Source organism: Coccinella septempunctata, chromosome 4 (genome assembly GCF_907165205.1).
Source record: "Coccinella septempunctata chromosome 4, icCocSept1.1, whole genome shotgun sequence".
Lineage (NCBI taxonomy): Eukaryota > Metazoa > Arthropoda > Insecta > Coleoptera > Coccinellidae > Coccinella > Coccinella septempunctata.
Window position 1 is genome coordinate 22,825,543 of NC_058192.1, and position 19,660 is coordinate 22,845,202.

The 19,660-nt window shown below is 36.7% G+C and overlaps 1 protein-coding gene across 1 annotated transcript in view; it reads left to right on the forward strand.

Moving 5' to 3' along the window:
* Positions 1–12,543: 12,543 nt before the first annotated feature.
* Positions 12,544–19,660, forward strand: part of LOC123311097 (probable multidrug resistance-associated protein lethal(2)03659) — a 37,743-nt gene continuing 30,626 nt past the window's right edge. The window contains exon 1 of the mRNA XM_044894873.1: positions 12,544–12,847. Coding sequence (XP_044750808.1) covers positions 12,771–12,847 — 77 coding nt within the window. The 5' untranslated portion in view covers positions 12,544–12,770. The remainder of the gene's footprint in view (positions 12,848–19,660) is intronic.

Below are 19,660 nucleotides of genomic sequence, written 5' to 3' on the forward strand. Positions count from 1 at the left end.
TACTTGAGAATAATAGAAAAAGTAGAAGAATTACAATAGCAAGAGTTGCATTGAAACTTGAAAATAATGGAAATTGTTTCACTATAAAAGATTTTTAAAATGTCCATCATTCTGTAGATAAAAATATAACCCATATGCAAATTTTGCCCTCACATTTTGGAAAACTTCAACTTGAATATAAAAGGTGTCAAGTCTGGGGAGCGTAGTGGCCATTTACCAAGTTTAGAAAATCAACTTGATGATGATGGAAATATGATTTATATTTAGAATAGAATAGAATAGAATAGAATAGAATAGAATAAAAATATATTTTTTCTGCAAGCGTGCGCGTTCAACCTTTTTCCCGCACGCATTCCAAGTTGCAAAGAGTCACTTTCCCAAAACGTGCGGGAAAAACGCCTGCTATTTCTTTCCCGCACGCATTTGCGTGCGGGAATGGATTAGCAGGGGTTTTTCCCGCACGAAAATCTTATAGAGTAGATTAAATTCTATCATGTTTCTATGCATAGAACGTCAACGATGGGAAACCCATAGTAATGACATGCAGAATTACGTCTGTCATTATATATGAATTAATCAAATGAGATATGATCTGTTTCGTGAAATGGATATATTTATATATTTCAAGCGCTTGTAGAAAAAATATTGTTCCTAACTCTTGCGGAAAGTGTCTTGCCCGCACTCAACTGCTTCGCATTGTTCGGGCAACGGCAGTTTCGTGCGGGCAAGTATCACTTTCCGCACTTGATAGGAAAATAACTATTTCCACTGACTGAAAAATGTGGGAAATTGTCAATATACATCATAATATATACAGTCAATATTCAATTACAAAATAATATAGACAAACATTGACATTCATTTCAATTATAGAGCACATCATAATTAATAATACATGTACAACTTAGACATGTCAAACATTACAAGCAACAATAGAAAAACTCCTAAAAACGTGATGTGAAAAATTCATCTAGTGAATATAAAGTTTGTTCCTTCAGGAAACACTTCAGAGAAGACCTGAATTCCACCGAGTTTTGAATTTGCCTTATTCTTGCGGGAAGATGATTGTACACTCTGCATCCCAAAATGCTGAAACTTCTCTGAATCTGGGTTAGTCGTGTATAGGGAACCCTTACGATTCCGTCAACAGAAGCTCTTGTAGCACATCGGGAACCGTCATGCTCTATAAAGTCACGATGTTTCCTCACATAGATGGCACAGTGAAGCACGAACAGAGATGGAACAGTGAGAAAACTATGCCTGAAGTACTCACGACATTATGCAAGACGTGTGAGACCAAAAAGTGACCGGATGATCCTCTTTTGCATCCTTAATACCCTGTCCGAATCGGTACTGTTGCCCCAGCAAACAATCCCATACTCCAGTAACGGAGCCACAGCTGTGTGGTAGTAGTACGTTCTCAGGACCTCAACACTGCACGTACCTCTAAGTAGACGCATTGCATAGTTTCTGGAGGCCAGACACAAGGCGTCGATATGCTCCCTCCAACGAAGATGACGATCAAATATGACACCCAGAAATCTGATCTCACTTGACAATTGTAAGCTAGAACTCTCCACCCATATCAGGGGACTTTCCGTCATTATTGCTCCATTCGGCAAAAAAGTTATTATAGATGTCTTGTTCACATTCAGGATAAGTCCATTATTATGGCAATAGCCTCTCATCGCCTCAAAACAACATCTAGCTCTAAGGGCCAGCTCACCTACACTTTTGGCCTTCATGAGGACAGAAGTATCATCCACATACTGGATCACACTACCATATGATCCAAGGCATAGAACAGTATCATCCGCCATCAAGATGTACAAGGCAGGACCAAGTGTACCCCCCTGCGACACACCAGACGAGAGCACCCTCAAGGAAGACAGCACCTCCACACCGTTCTCCGTCAGCTTCACCTTCTGCGACCTGTTGGTAAGATAGTGTAACCAGTCCGGCCCTTGCGGTCGGACCTTTCGAGAACCAGAGCGGTCGCGAAAGATTCCAGAATAACCGCGAATCTACCTGAATGTTTCCGGCGCCTATATAAGCTCAGCGGAGGAGCAGGTAGGCAAGTACAAGTACAAGTACAGATATAGTTCACAGTGCAAGCGACTAGTGGAAATAAATACGAGTGAAAATAAATAGTTGTGTCATAGTTAGTTTGTGAATTATAAATGTATTAAGTGTAAATAAATAATTTCAATAAGTTGGACGTTTTAATTAAGCGAAAAAAACGTTACATTGGTGTCAGGTGTGGGGTTCAACATCGCTCGAATTAAATAAATATTTTCGGTTATTTGTTCATGCCAGTGACCACAAGATTACAGAACGCAATGGAGACTCAAGCTGTAATGGACCTTTTGAGTAAGATGAACGAAAGAATGGAAGAAAATTCTCGAAAATTAAATGAGAAAATGGACGAGAATTCTTGTAAGTTGAATGAACAAATGGTCCAAAATGAAGAAAATTCTCGAAAATTAAATGAGAAAATGGACGAGAATTCTTGTAAGTTGAATGAACAAATGAAAGAAAATTCTCGAAAATTAAATGAGAAAATGGACTAGATTAAGGAAAATTGTAATGATGTGGTGAGTCAACTTACAGATAAATTGGATAAGAAACTGGAATCCATAAATGAAAAATTTTATAAAGTGGACGAGAAGTTCGATATAGTGAACGGAAAATTTGACGAAGTTTATGAAAGAGTTGATGAAAAGTTTGACAAGGTTAACGACAAGTTTGAAGAAATGGCAGGAATAATTGAACATCATTCCAAGTTGATAGATTCCTTGAAAAGAATGTCAAACAGAACAGATATTCTGGCTTCAACACCCTACAGCACAGCGAAAGCGGAAAATGACGGCGAAGGTAGTAGAATGAAGATCAAGCCTCCAACGTTTGATGGAAAAATACCCTGGTCGACATATCAAAAACAGTTTGAAGCTGCTGCCCTGGTAAACAATTGGAACGACAACGAAAAAGCCACGGCATTAATTATAGCTCTACGAGGAGAGGCACTCAACATCCTCCAGACGATCCCGGAGAGTCAACAAGCCTGTTACGAAGTTCTTACATCGAAACTTCAGATGAGATATGGTGATGCTCATCTACAAGAAGTATACCATGCACAAATAAAGAACCGAGTGCAGAAAACAGGGGAAAATCTCCAAGAGTTTGAAGCTGATGTGGCGAGATTAGTCAGGTTAGCTTATCCATCTGCCCCAGATAGCTTCCTGGAACAGCTATCAATCCAGACATTCGTGGATGGGATAAAGGATAGTGAAATACAACAAGCCCTGAGACTAGCACGCCCTAGAACCGTAGATGATGCCTTAGCCCAGGCTTTGGAAATAGAAGCAGCGAAGCGAGCGTCGCATAGGGGAGAACTTCGTGTAAGACAAGAGCAAGAAACAGATCGATCTGTTGAGGAGATTGTCAGAGAAAAAGTCCGCAGAATATTGCTTGCTGGGAAAAAGGATGCTGTGTGCTGGAACTGCAACAAAAGGAGGTATTTCAAGCAAAATCGTCCAGAATTTGAAAGGGCTACAGCTGGGAAAATAAAAGGAGTCGCTGTGGTAGACAATGGCTCGACCAAAACCATTGAGTGTTCCCAGAATTCCAGCCATTGTTCGCGCCTGGAAGAAAAGATCGATTTAAGGCGCACCACCGTAATCGAAGACGACTGGCTACCTGAAGAAATTCAAAGAGCACAAGAGGAAGATAACGACTTGAAAGTAATCCTGAGTTGGAAGAAGAGCGGTAGACGACCTACTTGGGAAGAAGTATCCAGACTGAGCCAGAATGTAAAGTCGTATTGGGCACAATGGGAAACATTGAAGATTGATGGAGGTCTTCTGAAACGTTGTTGGGAAAATGAAGATGGAACTGAGCAGAGACTTCAGTTGATTGTGCCAAAGAGCCGTGTGACAGACATTCTGACCAGACTACATAATGGAACTTCAGGTGGACATTTCGGGATAACCAAGACGTTGGAAAAAGTCAGGCAGCGATTTTATTGGCTAAATTGTAAGAGGGACGTTAAAGATTGGTGTAGAAGATGCAAGGTTTGTGCTGCTGCTAACGGACCTTATGGTAAAGGAAAAGCACCAATGAGGCAATATAACGTCGGATCCCCCATGGAACGAGTAGCTATCGACATCGCTGGCCCCTTTCCCGAAACAGACCATGGAAACAAGTACATTTTGGTAGCGATGGACTATTTCACGAAATGGGTGGAAGCCTACGGTATTCCTAATCAAGAGGCAAGTACGGTAGCTGATAAATTGGTCAGAGAATTCTTCTGCAGATTTGGAATACCTCTGGAGCTGCATTGTGATCAAGGCCGAAATTTTGAATCGAAATTATTCCAAGAAGTATGCAGCAAATTGGGAATTCACAAAACAAGGACTACACCTCTTCATCCACAATCAGACGGCATGGTCGAACGAATGAATCGGACCATGGGAAAACATCTAGCCAAAGTAGTTTCTGATCACCAGCGGGATTGGGATGAATATTTACATCTATTCACCATGGCATATAGATCTTCGGTTCAAGAATCTACCAAGGAAACTCCATCCAGTATAATGTTCGGCCGAGAAATAAGGCTGCCTTGCGACTTAGAGTTTGGATGTAAGCCTGGAGAAGACGTAGCTGGGGAGGACTACGTTAGTAAATTAAGGAACAAGCTGGATTACATTCATGACAAGGTACGCAATCAAATGCAGCAAGCAAGTGACCGAATGAAAATGCGCTACGACATCAAGGCTATTGAAGGTGGATTCACCACTGGAGATCTGGTGTGGCTACATAATCCACAAAGGAGGAAAGGTTTTTCACCAAAGCTGCAGAGACAGTGGGAGGGACCGTATGAAATAATCAAGAGGATAAATGATGTAGTTTACCGGATAAGGAAGCTCCCCAGAGGAAAACCAAAGGTTGTCCATTTCAACCGATTAGCCCCGTACGCGCAGGACAAAGAAGAGGTACGTCTTGTGGAAGCCCCGATGCAAGGTAGCAGCGATTACCAGAAGTTTATGGATCGTTATGGTGAGACACGCGTGGCACGGTTCGGCGCTACACAGGAAGTACATCAAGATCTCTTTACCGTGTCTGAGGAATACTCTCTCGCTCATTGCGTAGCGGAGGACCTTCGTATGAGCAAAGGAATAGCCAGAGTATTCAGAAATAAATTTGGACGTCAGGAACAACTATTGCGACAGCAGCCAAGAATCGGAAAAGTTTTGAAATTGATGGCTGAAGGTCGGTTCATTTATTACCTAGTCACCAAGCGACATTCCTATCAGAAGCCAACCTATCAGAATCTATGGACGGCACTGCATAGCTTGAAAGAAGACCTTCAACGCTTTGGAGTTAGGAAATTAGCTGTTCCCAAGCTCGATTGTGGATTGGACCAGCTGAATTGGCGAGTTGTGCGAAGCATGCTGGAGGTGGTATTTCAGGGGACTGGTATACGGATCCTGGTGTGCAGTTTCAACCCAAAGCAGGCCAGGGAGCCTGGAAAAACTGTGGAGTGCTACTTCCATCAGAATGGCTACTGTAGGAATGGTGATGACTGCAAGTTTCGCCACGGTCCTCGGAGGAATTCACTAAATCTGTTCTGGGACAGAACAGGCTTAAGGAGGGGACAGTGTAACCAGTCCGGACCTTTCGAGAACCAGAGCGGTCGCGAAAGATTCCAGAATAACCGCGAATCTACCTGAATGTTTCCGGCGCCTATATAAGCTCAGCGGAGGAGCAGGTAGGCAAGTACAAGTACAAGTACAGATATAGTTCACAGTGCAAGCGACTAGTGGAAATAAATACGAGTGGAAATAAATAGTCGTGTCATAGTTAGTTTGTGAATTATAAATGTATTAAGTGTAAATAAATAACTTCAATAAGTTGGACGTTTTAATTAAGCGAAAAAAACGTTACAATATGAAACCAACCATTCATTAACGACACCCCGCAAACCCATACGATCCAGTTTCGACAATAACACAGCTATGTTCACAGTTTCGAAAGCACGGCTCATATCGAAAGAAAGCATCATGCAGCACATGCCATTCTCAAAGCCCTCCTGAATATCGCCGTACAAGGATATCATGGCATCCTCAGTGCTCCTACCCTTTCGAAAACCAAACTGTCTCGCAGACAGCAATCCGCAACGATCAATGAACCCGTTAAGACTAACCAGGAACAGCTTCTCGATAGCTTTCGAAATACCGACAACAGGGCCACCGGCCTGTAATTTTCAAAAATTGCTCGATTACCCTTCTTATGAACAGGCACAACAACAGCTGTCTTCAGTTCCACCGGAAAATAGCCAGTCTGAAAAGACAAATTCATCAACTGGGAAAGCGGCGAAGCAATGTACTCAGCAACACAACGAATCAAGGTAAACCATCCGAACCACAAGATCTCTTCGTCGACACAGAGACAAGAACATCGAAAACCTCATCGGGAGTAACAGGAACAAGAAACATAGATATGTTGTTCATCTTCGTGGAAAAATCTGCTCGTGTATGTGAACTTTTAGAGGATCTCCTCATTTCGTCAATTGAATCAACAAAAAAATTATTAAAACCATTCGCTTTATCTAATGTGTCACACCTGGGAAATCCTGAGTCATACATTACATGTGGTGTAATCCTTTCATTTCGAGAAGACAAATTCGTCCTTATTATTATGTAGCGCCATACCTCACGATTCTTATTATCAGCGTTCATTATCAAGTTATCAAAATATGCTTTCTTCGCTGCAAGAATGTTTTCAATATGCTGCTTCTTATAACGTTTATGGATTTCTCTCACATTGTTGTCTTCTCTACTCAATTTATGCAAATCACGGAGGAAATTACCTTCCTCAATAATTCCCTTAGTTAACCAAGGATTCCTGACGGCGTTTCTCCTCCTGTACTGTTGTAAAGGAAAGGAAGTATTGAAAATGTCATCGAAGGCAACGAAGAAGCGAGAGAACTGATCAGCAATACTGAGTTCGTCGTTTAAAAAATTCCAACTCTCTGTTGACACCAGATACCTGAATCTATCTATACTATCAGAAGTGAAGAACCTCCTCCTACCCTGAGAGCCCGACTGCACATTAGAAGTAGTACCGCAATCAAAACTCAACAATTGAACTCGATGATCTGACATAAAACTGTCGAGGGTCTCTCCCCGGAATAGAGTCGTCCAATTTATAAAAATATTGTCTAATAGTGAGGCACCATTATTTTGCATACGAGAATATTCGCTCATACACCCAGAGAAACCAAAAGCAGACAACAAATTGAATAATTCCTTAGTTCTTACACTATCTTCATCCTTAAAATTAACGTTGAAGTCACCTATAATTATCGACCTTGAACGCAGTCCCATCGATATGTCCTCCAGTGAGTCAAAGAAATAGTTTGTATCAATACTAGGTGTCCTACAAACACATATAAAGCCGCGTACACATCTGAGCAAAACAGCCGAATGAGCACATCGCGCCGAATGAGCATTCAGATGTGGACGGACAAAACACACCACACCGAACGCGCTCATGTTGCGCGGAGCCGATCCGCAATTTGTCGGTCCTTCAAAGAAAATTCGTGCTCAGTGTGGACGGGTTTAGTTGACATCTTTTCCTCGAACCGAACGCACACATTCAAATATAGATTTCTCGCAAGAAACGTGTTTGAATTGAATAAAAGAGTATGAAAACTGCCAATTTTGTCGCCCTCACTCTGAATGTCGTGCAAAAAAAGTGCTACGGTCTCGACTTGTAGATATAATTGTGAAGACCATCTAGTACGCCGTCGTCTCTTCTTCTTTAGCAACTCGTACAGAATTATGAAAGAGGCACTAGCACAACCCAAGTTTTCCATCCTTAGAACATGGAATACATAGAATGATTCCTTTTTTCCATCGTTTACGTTCGTTTGCACTGAACTGACACATCCCTTGGAGCGGCTCCGAACACACGCTCATGCTGTTCGTGCATAGGAAAGAAAAATTGTCTGCATAAACGCTCATTCGGTGCGGCGTGCTCATTCGGCTATTTTGCTCAGATGTATACGCGCCTTAATGTCAATGGTAACCGCACAATATTTAATCCTCACAGCTGCCGCCTCCATCAACTGATCGCGTAAAATTTCCCTCCGGAATTTACACTCCTCGACACATACATCATCCCTCACAAGTATCATCACTTGTCACTTATCACTATCATCATTTAGTGAGGCAATGGCTCACAGATCATTTCCAAGACAAATGGATTGGTAAAAGAGGGCCAATTGGATATCCACCGCGCTCGTACAGACTCAACATCTTTAGATTTTTGTCCCTGGGGACATTCAGGTTCGCTTGTGTATAAGACAGAGCATCGAGATGTAGAAGAATCGAAACTAATAATACGCACAGCATGCCGTGACATTCAAGGAGAAGTTTTTCAAAACGTAGGGGACGAATTTAATAATAGGTTTTATACTTGTCCACAAAATAATGGACACATTTTGAAAATCTCTTATAGTAAATAATTTTTGATAATTCTGATGTTTCACTCTTGCTATTGTACTTTATTTTGTGTATGTGTATGGCGTTTTAGAAAAGGCAATCGAATTACATACTATTACCTTTAAAATAAGGTGTCAGACAGCCCCCTTCCCATTTGAGATTCTAGGGGTTGCTGTCATCACGCTCACAAGGTTGATACAAATTGATTAGACCAACCAAAGTTTACCTCTGTTTGCATTTTTTCTGATTACGCATGGGGGCCCAGTTATTAAGGGTGAAACCTTTTTGAATTGATTCACTGTTGAGAAGAGTGCGTGTACCAAAGTTTCAATTAGAATTAGTTAATTTTCCATGTACAGTGTGTTTGACGTAAACTGATATTGTGACTTATTCATTGAACAAAATTAAAAACTGAACTCTATGTATGATACTATTTTTCAAGGGCTATCCAAATGTCATCTTCAATGTTAATGTTCATTTTCAACCAGGAAGACCTACTGGCTACAGCCTACGGGAGGATGTACCATTGTCAACAAAAGATGTATAATGATTTTTATGTACGCAATTCAGTTAAAAGCCCGTAATTTTTCAACAGTATCATCCTAGATCGCTGGATCAATGACGCATCCATACCCAGACCACCTAGACCTAGATTATTTCTTGTGGAGTTATTTTCATAAGTTTTCACTCCTCCAGTGGAAAATCTGCGGATGACTTGCGAAATCGGATAATTCCTCAGTGTGTAAAATGGTTCGGCAGTTAATTATAAGAAGATTGAATGCTTGCACCCTATAAGAAGTCATTTTGAACATGTATTGTAGATCAAGCAACCTATTAAGATTTACATTTTGATAAATAATTATAAGTCCATTCAAAAATGATTGACGTCTCGGGTGGCTATGGAAAATTGAATTTAAGTTGGTAATAACCCTTTAGTTGAGATTTTTTGTTGCGGAATTTAGGTTATTTTGAATAAACAGTGATCTATATGTGAATCTATGTATGCACTGACCGACGATAATTTGAATTTTGTACTGCTTTTTATGTTAATTCAATCTTACAAATTGAAAAAATAATTGTCTCAATTTTGAATGCTGATAAATATGCTCAGAATTTCAATATTTCTTCTTCTAAATATTATTCTAGGTAATATTTATCTATTCCAGTTCTGTGATTGAAACTATAGAAATTATTGAATATCTTTTGTGACCAGACTTTCAAGGCCTATTGGGATGTCAATCATTCTTGAATGGACTTTAAATTCCATAAATAATGTTGTAACTCGCAAATTGTCTTCACCCTGTATCTTTGAAATGAAGGTTTTTTTTTTAATAAATCATCAAGGAGGAAAATGTTCTTAGAATATCCTTTGACTTTTTGCCGCATATTTACGAAACAACGTGTATGATAAAAGGGTAATTGAATAGACAGTGGTCAATGATAAACCGTTAAGTCGGTGATGATGTGTTAGCGACGGATATTTCGCCAAAAAGTATAAGATACTCTTTGATTTTACAATCCACTGTCTAAACGTGTTGCGTCGACAGTAAAAGACAAAAGACCCGATCCGTCTAAAAACGCCAAGTGTGTTTCCAGCTTTAGGTGAAGCCACAGCCTTCGGCTGTGGTGAAGCTCACAAAATGGAATAGGATGAATGATGAACAGCAGAGTCCTCTCTGTAAACGGAATTCAAATAAAATTTCAATTGGAACCGTACGAGCAGTAATCTATTTATATAGAATACTAACCATGTTGCCGTAGTTACCAGATATTCGTTATCATGATTAACATCAACATAATAACATAATAATGTACCTAATTATTTGAAACGATAATTGTAATCATGCAAAGAATTTTTTTGAAATTTTGTAATGGAATTTTGAAACTAAGGTATCAATTTTTTTCTTCAGAGTGACACAAAAAGAAGGGGTATTGGTAATCAGTCACCCTGTACAAGTGATGTTTACTCCATTATGTCCAACATTGTTTTTTTAAAAAAAAAATTGTTTCAAAGTGATTTTAGTGATTATCTCTTTAATTTCTTTCATCCATTATCATTGAGTATATACGTTGATTTCCGATTCTGATTAAGCAAATATATCAATTCTCATATTATTCGAATTCATCAGCATTGCAATTTATTCAATTATAGACTTAATCACCGATTTTTCGAACATTTGTGTCGGTTCGAAGCTGCTGGTAATTCCTTGGATTTTTTTTTTATAATCATATGACTTGCTCAAAATATTCTCATACATATTTGTAGCAAACACCCATAATCAAGCCAAGAAAATTTATGACGAAATTACCACTTTTTACAGTCGGCTAACCTAATATTCCACTTGTCTCTTAAAATATGATGTGTCGACAGATAGAGCTAATAAACAGCAGTAAGTATAAATTATCATTTGGAATGAGTTTCTAGAGTAATACGTTGAGACTGAAATGCCAAAAATCCAAACCTGGAAATCACAGGTGAATTCTTTCCTTGCCCACTCAGGCTTTGACTAAGCTGAGAATTTTTTTTCGATACCTTATTGCTCGAAATCCGGTACTCCAAATAAGTGGTCGCAGCGCAGTGAGTAGGGTATAGGTAGATACTTGATTTTGTTGACAATGAGAGACATTTTGTTTAATAATCCACAAATATTCCAATTTAAAAGAATTCAGATACCTATCAAGCTGCAATATGATAGTGTACATCATCATAGTTATAAGATTCGGGGATCTTTTTGTACGAAAATGCGAAACTATATACTATATAATTTTCATGGAATTTGATAGTGGCAATTATTTTATAAAAATGTCACAGGTATTTCGTAACTTAATCAGTTTCGGACAATTTGCAGAGAGTAATCTTCTGGCTATATCAGAATAATTTATGATGGTCAATTGCTTAGCAATAGGCAGCAGCAGTTACTATGTGCTATATACTACTATACAATAATTCACGAGGCTTCTAATGTTCTAGTTGTAATCACTAAAATATTTAAAATGAATTCAGTTTACCGATCAACGGAATTCTAAATACCAAGAGATTCCAATACAATAATCTTCACAAAAGTCAAGCTCATGCGACTTCAGACAATGGACAAATACGTTTTTGCCTACCTGCTTTTGACCAAGCAGGTACATATAGCTATATAGATAGAACCCGAATGCATGTAAAATATTTTACTATCCATAGAGAAAGAGAAAGAGTTTTTTTTTCTCTTGTCTCTGTTACTACCCTTTTATGTGGTGACGAAAAATTGTAAATGATCATATCATTGGAATCACAGGAGAAATATTGGATGGAATTGAACGCAGAGTTAGGGAAAAATGGATGGCACGTTTCCGACCTCGATTTTCAAAAGATGGATAATGGCCCAAATCGCATCCCTCTATCTTCTTTTGTTTTCAAAAAGTTAGTGAAAACTGACTTTTGGGCTCTTTGATTTGGTACCTCTATTGCGTAAACTTTCATTGATATGGAAAAACAAATGATACATTTTTCAAATAATTTTGTACTTGCTTGTAGAATGCAGTGGCGTAGTCGAAGATTTTTTTCAGTCCGCCACTTCAATGATCAAAGTTCAATTCCATCGAATGTTTTCTACACTGTACAGGGTATCCAAAATCGCTTGATTTTGGCTGTTTGTGGTACTTCTAGACTAGATAGGTCAAAACGTTGAAAGGAGTCCTGGGCTGGATTTTCGTGAAAATCTTCAAGACAAATGAAGATATCGTGAAACGGTTCCCACTATGGACTTTTCACGACAACCGAGCCTAGGACTTTTTTCAACGCTTTTTCCCATCTACTCTAGAAGTGCCAGTAAAAAAAAATTGGGACACCCTTCATATGAATTGTTATGTGCGATTGCACAACAATCATTTTCTTGTAGTAATATTAACAAGTAATTTCAACTTCAGATTTCGGTTTCCCCTTCCTTGAAAACCTATGTTCTATTTGTTCAAAAGATCAAGCTGTGTGAACGTAGCATTGAAAAGGGATTTACGAGGGGACATCCTGACAACACCGCGATGTATTAAAAGGAATCCAGTTATTTGACTGAGACACTCTCTGCGAAACGTGCGGTATTGCACAAGGTGTTAAAACATTTTTACTTAACCGGTAACAGTATTGTCGATATTATTTTAAATCGTGAAGTTCAGGATTTTTGATTGAGTTAGGGCACACGTTATTTGTGTGCTAAATATATAAAACGGCTGTGACACAGTTTTTTGTCGTTCAAAGATCAGAGCTGTGATATTCATAAGTTCGAAATGAATACAATAGTGAGTGTGAAAAGAAAACCGAACCCTGTAAAGAATGCCAACATCTTTTCGCAATTATTCTTTCTGTAAGTTATTTACAAACTCTGTTGCCACATTTATTTAAATCTCTTGTTTCGTTCACTAATAAATATTACATAAGTAAATTTTTTTCAATCTTGTAAAAGTCATCAAAAATATAACTTTGTACCCAAATCTCATCGTTCCTAAGAGACTTTTATTGTATTTAAATCTGTTAAGGTTTGCTGTGCTAATAACAAGAACATAACCTATAAAACGTTTGTCCGGTTTATTGTCACTTCACTTTTCACTTTACAACAACGTAGGTGCAGCAAATTGTTCTGTGACAATGTTTCGGTCGAAAATGATTGAAGCAAGGATGAATTGTATCTAATCCTAATGTTTCGCAATCAGAATTGTTGTAAGAATAATCGGTATACTAATTGATGTCTTATTATGAAATAAACGTTCCTTCGAATGATTCGCTTTTCAAGGAAAACTAAAATAACCAGCATTCAAAAAATTCGTGATCAAGTAGGTAATGACATTTCATTGGTCTAAAAGTACGTACTTGTTGTTTGAACGTAGAACCGTGCATATAACCCATAGAATAAAACGAGGAATAGAACTATAAAATGAATACTCTATGGGCATATCACTAAACTAAATTGAAATAAATTCAGTATATCAAGGACAATTTTTTTGTGTGTGAATAGGTATTTTCGGGAAGCGGAAGGTCGACTAGTGTTTCAAATTGCGCCCCTTTTCCATATAAGAAAATGTTATACAGCGTGTCCCAAATTTAAGATATGACGTGATTAAGTATTTTTTGATGGATATGCTTAAAGGGTAAATCAAGTTACACATGCTTACCACATATCAAATCCTTAATTTAAAAAGATATTCAACAAACATCAACCAATTCGATACCGAAGGAACCTGAATAATCCTCGGAATAATCTGACTCAACGCAATGAAATAATTCGGCAGTTTGAAATTATAATGTCGAGAGGTATTTGAGTATAATTTTTGTCAAACAAAAAAGTTTAATGAAAACAAGTAATGAGAGTGGTGTCGTAGGTATTGGACGAGCATGCATCAGCGAGGAAATCGTTGCGTGAGGAATAAATTTTCGTGCCCCGTTTGTTGCTAAATCGATTGAAATGCCCTACTCAACTGAAACTGGACTGAAACCTATAAAATTGAAATTTTAATGATAATTGGCTACGGAAATTGATCAGGAAGACAAAATAGAGTTCTTCATTTATTCAGAGACGAGTATCCTGATTTACCGCCCTTGTCGGAGAGTGTCACGAATATCCTGGCTAATCTTAGCCCGATTTATGTATTTTTTTACTGACATTTTCGATAATGAACTAATATCCCTCGAGATTCTATCTTTAAATTGCCTGAATAATTTAATTGAGTTTATGCAGATTCCTTCATTTTCGAATTAGTCTCGGATCGGAATCGAGCTCGGAATAAGTTGATGTTTGTTAAATGTTGAATATCTTTTCAACCACGCGGAATAGAAATTTGGTACTTAGCACACATATGTAGCTTGAGCGCTTTTGCTTAAGTTCAAATACATGAGAACATTCCTGGACATCAATTACAGCACTACCAATACATCTGAAGAAACTTGAAGTCCTCCAGAAAAAAATTTTGAAAATATTGTTCAAGGAGAAGAACACCTATCCATCCAATGCTCTGTTGAAGGAGTCAAAAATACTGGACATCCGACAGCTCTATATGTACAACGCATTAATGTATTCCTATAAAAATAAATATTTAATAAAGAAAGTCGACCATAAATACGAAACGAGGAATAAAGCTGAACAGTTTATTCAAGACAAGTAGACTAGACAGGTTGAAAAAGGCAATAGGCCCGGCGTTCTTTACTGTATCAGGCCAGAAGAATGTTCAATACGATACCGGAAGTATATAAGAAGTATACATTTGAAATAAACTCTATGCGCTGATGAGGAGTAAAATTAAATCATACATAAGATCTTTGGAGCGAGGTACTGTACATCATAAACCCCCTCGTAAACCCCCCACTTGTATGAAAGGATGATTTTGGTCATAAATCCACTTGTTTATGTTCGCATATACAGGGTGTCCCAAAACTGGTGAATCAAACGTCACACCACTACAGAGAAGATCAAATAAATACTATCAAAGGATACCAACATTAGTTGAGCGAAAATTTACCGTTTCTGAAAAAACCTAACCTAAAGTTAGGCCAATTTGTGATTAAAGATAGCGTTTTTCTCCCATATTATCAACCCTATACAAGGGGTTTATTCTGAGTAATAAAAATCATGTAGAAAAAACAATTGTTTTAATTTACATTTACTTAGGTTATCGATTAACTACTTGAAATAATTTCAATTAGGGGAAATAAAACAATAATCTTAGTTCAATATAATTTAAAATCGATATCCTTTTTCAAAAACTGGCCCTGTGATCAAGAAAAATAGTTGGAAAATCGGAAACTTTAGGTATTTCAATAAAATTCTGATTGTTTTGGAATCGGTACATTTTCGTTGAACTAATGTTGGTGTCATTCGATAATATTTGGTCTACTCTATCGTGGTGTGACGTTTGATTCACTAGTTTTGGGACACCCTGTATTATGGAGTAATATTATTTTTCATTAAGCCATAAGAATACATATTGCTTTTTCTGTGTGGCATAATAAGGAAACCGGGAAATAAACAGACAACCAACCCAGGCACAACCTAAGGGTTTTTATAGGTTTTTCAGTGTGTTTGCCTCATTCAGGGAAAAAAAAGGGCTTAAATACTTTTGTTATATACTTATCTAGATATAAACATTATTAAATAAAATTATACATGTACGACATCGAGTACGTAATATTCATTGGTAAATAAACTCTTACTTATTAATATTATTATTATTAATATATCCTTCAAGACCGAGTTCAAGACTATTCAAGAGAATTAAAAAATTTGGATTGCCATTCAACGTCATACTCAAATTTGGGACATTTTCTCCTTTAACCCTACTGAAAATGACACTAAAGGAAGCTTTAATCTTAAAGTGACTTTAAATTTTATTATGAAACTGGACGTTAGCATTATATCATTTTGCTCCAGGAAAAATTAACAGGTTTAATTTAATTTTATGACTGTGACACTGATAATGATTGTAATAGTAACGATGATGCAACAATAGAAAATAATACAAAAAACACATAATTATAGTAGAAATAACAATCAATAATTATATTTTGATACGAATATATTAGGCTGAAAGACTGCGGTCGATAGCCCTTTGATTGTCAAATAAATAAATTTAATTTCTCTCTCCCTCTCTCTCTCTCTCTCTATTAGGCACTATTGTCTTGTCATTGAACTGCATCTGTTAATAATCGAAAAAAGTGATTAGTAAGACATTTGTCTGCGTCTCTGCTTTTCAATCCATGGACCCAACAGGTCGAAATATCGATATAAAATCATGAATGTTGAAATTTGTATTGAACCTCCTCACATCAATATATGTGGAACTTGGCTCAACATTCTCCCCAAACCCTAGTTTTTGAGATCTGGTTAGATTAAAGAGTTCTGGATTAAAATTTCCAACTTAGGTACTTCACGTGGCACCATCTTTCGAAAGGAAAATATTTCAGTTCTTCTCGAAGTTCCGAGGAGCGCTAGGCGAATTCTACGATGAAGATACATAGAGTGTTATCGAAAAAAAAAATTCATTGAACTAGCTATAATAAAGAAATTCGAAAACCTAATATATCCGATATGACTACAAGAATTAATCTCAAATCAAATCAATTCTTATGGATATTCTGTTCTGAGTAGCACTAGTCGAATTATACTCAGTATGACAATATATTTGTAATGAACAAATTAAACTTCATTGTGGTCAAAATTTGGAAAAACCAACATTGCGAATGAGGATAAAAATTTTATCTCAGAATAGTACTGATCAGAGTTCTGGGTATAGTAAACTATACGTGTTTTATATATCATGATGAGAGTTCAATCGAAAAAGCAAAACTTTTCATCTCTTTACCTATAATAAGGTCGGAAATAAAAAAAAATATTTCGAATGCTGACGGGGGTTTTGAATCGCCTCGCCCTCGGCGAACTTTACAATATTGTCGAGAGAGTTCAATCAGATTAATCTATTATAGGTAAGTTGTTGACGTATAATAATAGATGATGGAAATTTGTAGTGGCTATTTCCATCATATAGGTTTTTCACATTTAACGTTTAGGCTAGCATTCACCAGACCAAGACTGATTATAAATAGAATTCTGGCATATCCCAACTATAGAAATGAAGCATGTTCATTGATGATTTGATAAATAGAATAAGCGACTCCATGAAATGATGGAAATAGTCCTATAAATTCTACCCAGTTTTCAAAAAGGGAAGGAAAAATAAAAAAGTTTTATGAGGAAATGTATCTATAGTTACACGGCGTTCCTTAATTGGAGATACAAACAAAGAGAGAGACAATGAAAAGTCCCATAAACATGGGATCGCAAACGTTTCTTTTGGACATACAGGTCGTTAAAGTTTGAATTTCTCGATTGGTATCAAAAAAAGTTGTGGAAACACATCTATTATTAGAAATAGCAATTTTAATCTGACTTGTCAAAACTAACAATGAATTTATTCACCACAGCTTACGAACTGAATTTTTATAACAATTTGGAATTTGGATGTTTCTGAGGATTTCGAGAGAATCGTTCAAAATTTTTTTCTCGAAATCGGTTGCAGATTCGATAAAACTACAAGAGAGCATAAAGTTTAGTATAACTAAAATAGACCCTACATTTTAGTAAAACAAGAAAGCCTCTTTTGCTTTTTTTTTCAAATTAACAGTGGCTCACCCAAAAAAAAGTTCTGGAATAAAACAGTGTTCCAGGATCCAGACCCTATAAATTCGATACCGAAATTGACAAGTCACATGGTGCGAACTATCAATTCTAATATTATTATAATATTATTCTAACTTTGACACGCTGTATCTCGAAAACGAATCGTTTGCGGTCCCTTATTTATGAGACTTCTTGCTTAAAATTACTCACGGAATCTCCCCTTTTCGTTTGAACCTCCAATTCAGGAACACCCTGTATAATTCATTATCCTGAAAAGAAATAGAATACCTATTAGAAGATTCAATGAATTCTCAACCACTTCATATTTAGTGATGTCCAAGGGACCAACGCGAGGAGACTTTCATAAAATTTTGGAATATTTTGGTATATCTATCTAGATACACTCGTTTTAACGTTCAGTTCGAGTAGAACAAATACTGTGATTTATCTTAGTTCTAATCCTAATAAAATTTTAATGCTATATGCATTTAGTTTCTACAAATTCCATGTGCTTTTTCATATTTTATGTATGTAGGTTTAAACATGCTTATGTGATGACGATTTTTTTACAGTTCCTATCTCATTAACAAATGTGATATTTTGTTTTACTTTTCATGCTTTGTTATAAATAAACTAATTTTTTGTTTTGTTATCTTGTAAATTATGTGTACGATATTTTTTAATTATGTATGAATAAACTAGATTCCTTTTTTGCTGTTTTATCACATTCAAAAACCTTGGAAACACAAAGTGAAATATGTATTATATAATAGCACATTTCAATATCCCTCATTCACTCGAATTTAATTTTTTTCACGCACTCATTCAAGGAAGAAAAAATTCTTTTTTTGGCAGGGGCGCCAAAAATTTTTTTGCTTCAGGCGCCAAAATTACTCGCGCCGGCCCTGTGAGTAGAGTCCATTAAAATTTAGTGCTATATTAAAATTTCAATGCTTCATTATTCCCTTAAAATATGACAGTTCAATATTTTAATGGGGCATTAATTCTTTATGGAAGTTCCTGCATCTGGGCCATAATCTTGTAAATCTGCCGGTTCAGTTTTTCCAATAATTGGTCTTTGAAATGGAATAGAAGGAATAACATAATCTACTGTGAAATTTTCTCTATTGATCAGCGTACTTATTTCAAGATATGTTAAAACAAAGAGGAGAAAAACGTCTGTACCGTCTTTTTCCAGGAATCAAATGGAACCACCATTTTCAATTAGATAATCGAATCGAGCGCTTCCCGATATAGAGATCTTTGGATTTGTGGCTTAAATCTGTTTATTCTGATATATAATAATCATAACAAATTTCTTGAATAATATTCTCTTAGTAGAAGCCATTTTTTTACAACTAAATTTGGGTGATTTTAGCTATATGTATAAAACAAAAAGATGACCAAGATCAAAGAATCGCCCAGTGCAACCCTGAACTACCATCAGGTCAATTCCGGAATTAAATTTTTGTCTTCATTCGAAATTTTGAATTTTCGAGTTTATTTTTTTTTAGGTGATGAAATGAAAAAATTTTTTTCTCAAACAAACATCAAGGGATGACGTATTTTAAGGACACCGAACATATCAGAACTGAGATTAATTTTTGACCACATAAGAAATGTTCATTTTAGTATTTTTTAATGAAGAATTGGAAAAGTTTTGTTTTTTATAAAAAACTCTCTTGACATATTTTATACAACTCGCCCATTGCAACTAGAGACTACCATCAAAACCATTCTGAGATTAAATTTTTGTCCCAATTCGAAAAATGTTCGTTTTTTCAATTTTTGGCCTCATTATATCTGATAAAATGGAAAGATTGGACTTTTCGATGAAAATCTTGACATGTGTTCTAAAACCCGTAGACTGCTACGTATACTTATATGCATAATTCCCTTTCAAATTCATTTATGATTAATTATTTTTCTTCATTCGAAATGATACTTTTTGCAATATCTCCCAGTAGGTACTATAGCTAATTGAATGAAAAGTTGCATTATTGATTAAACTTC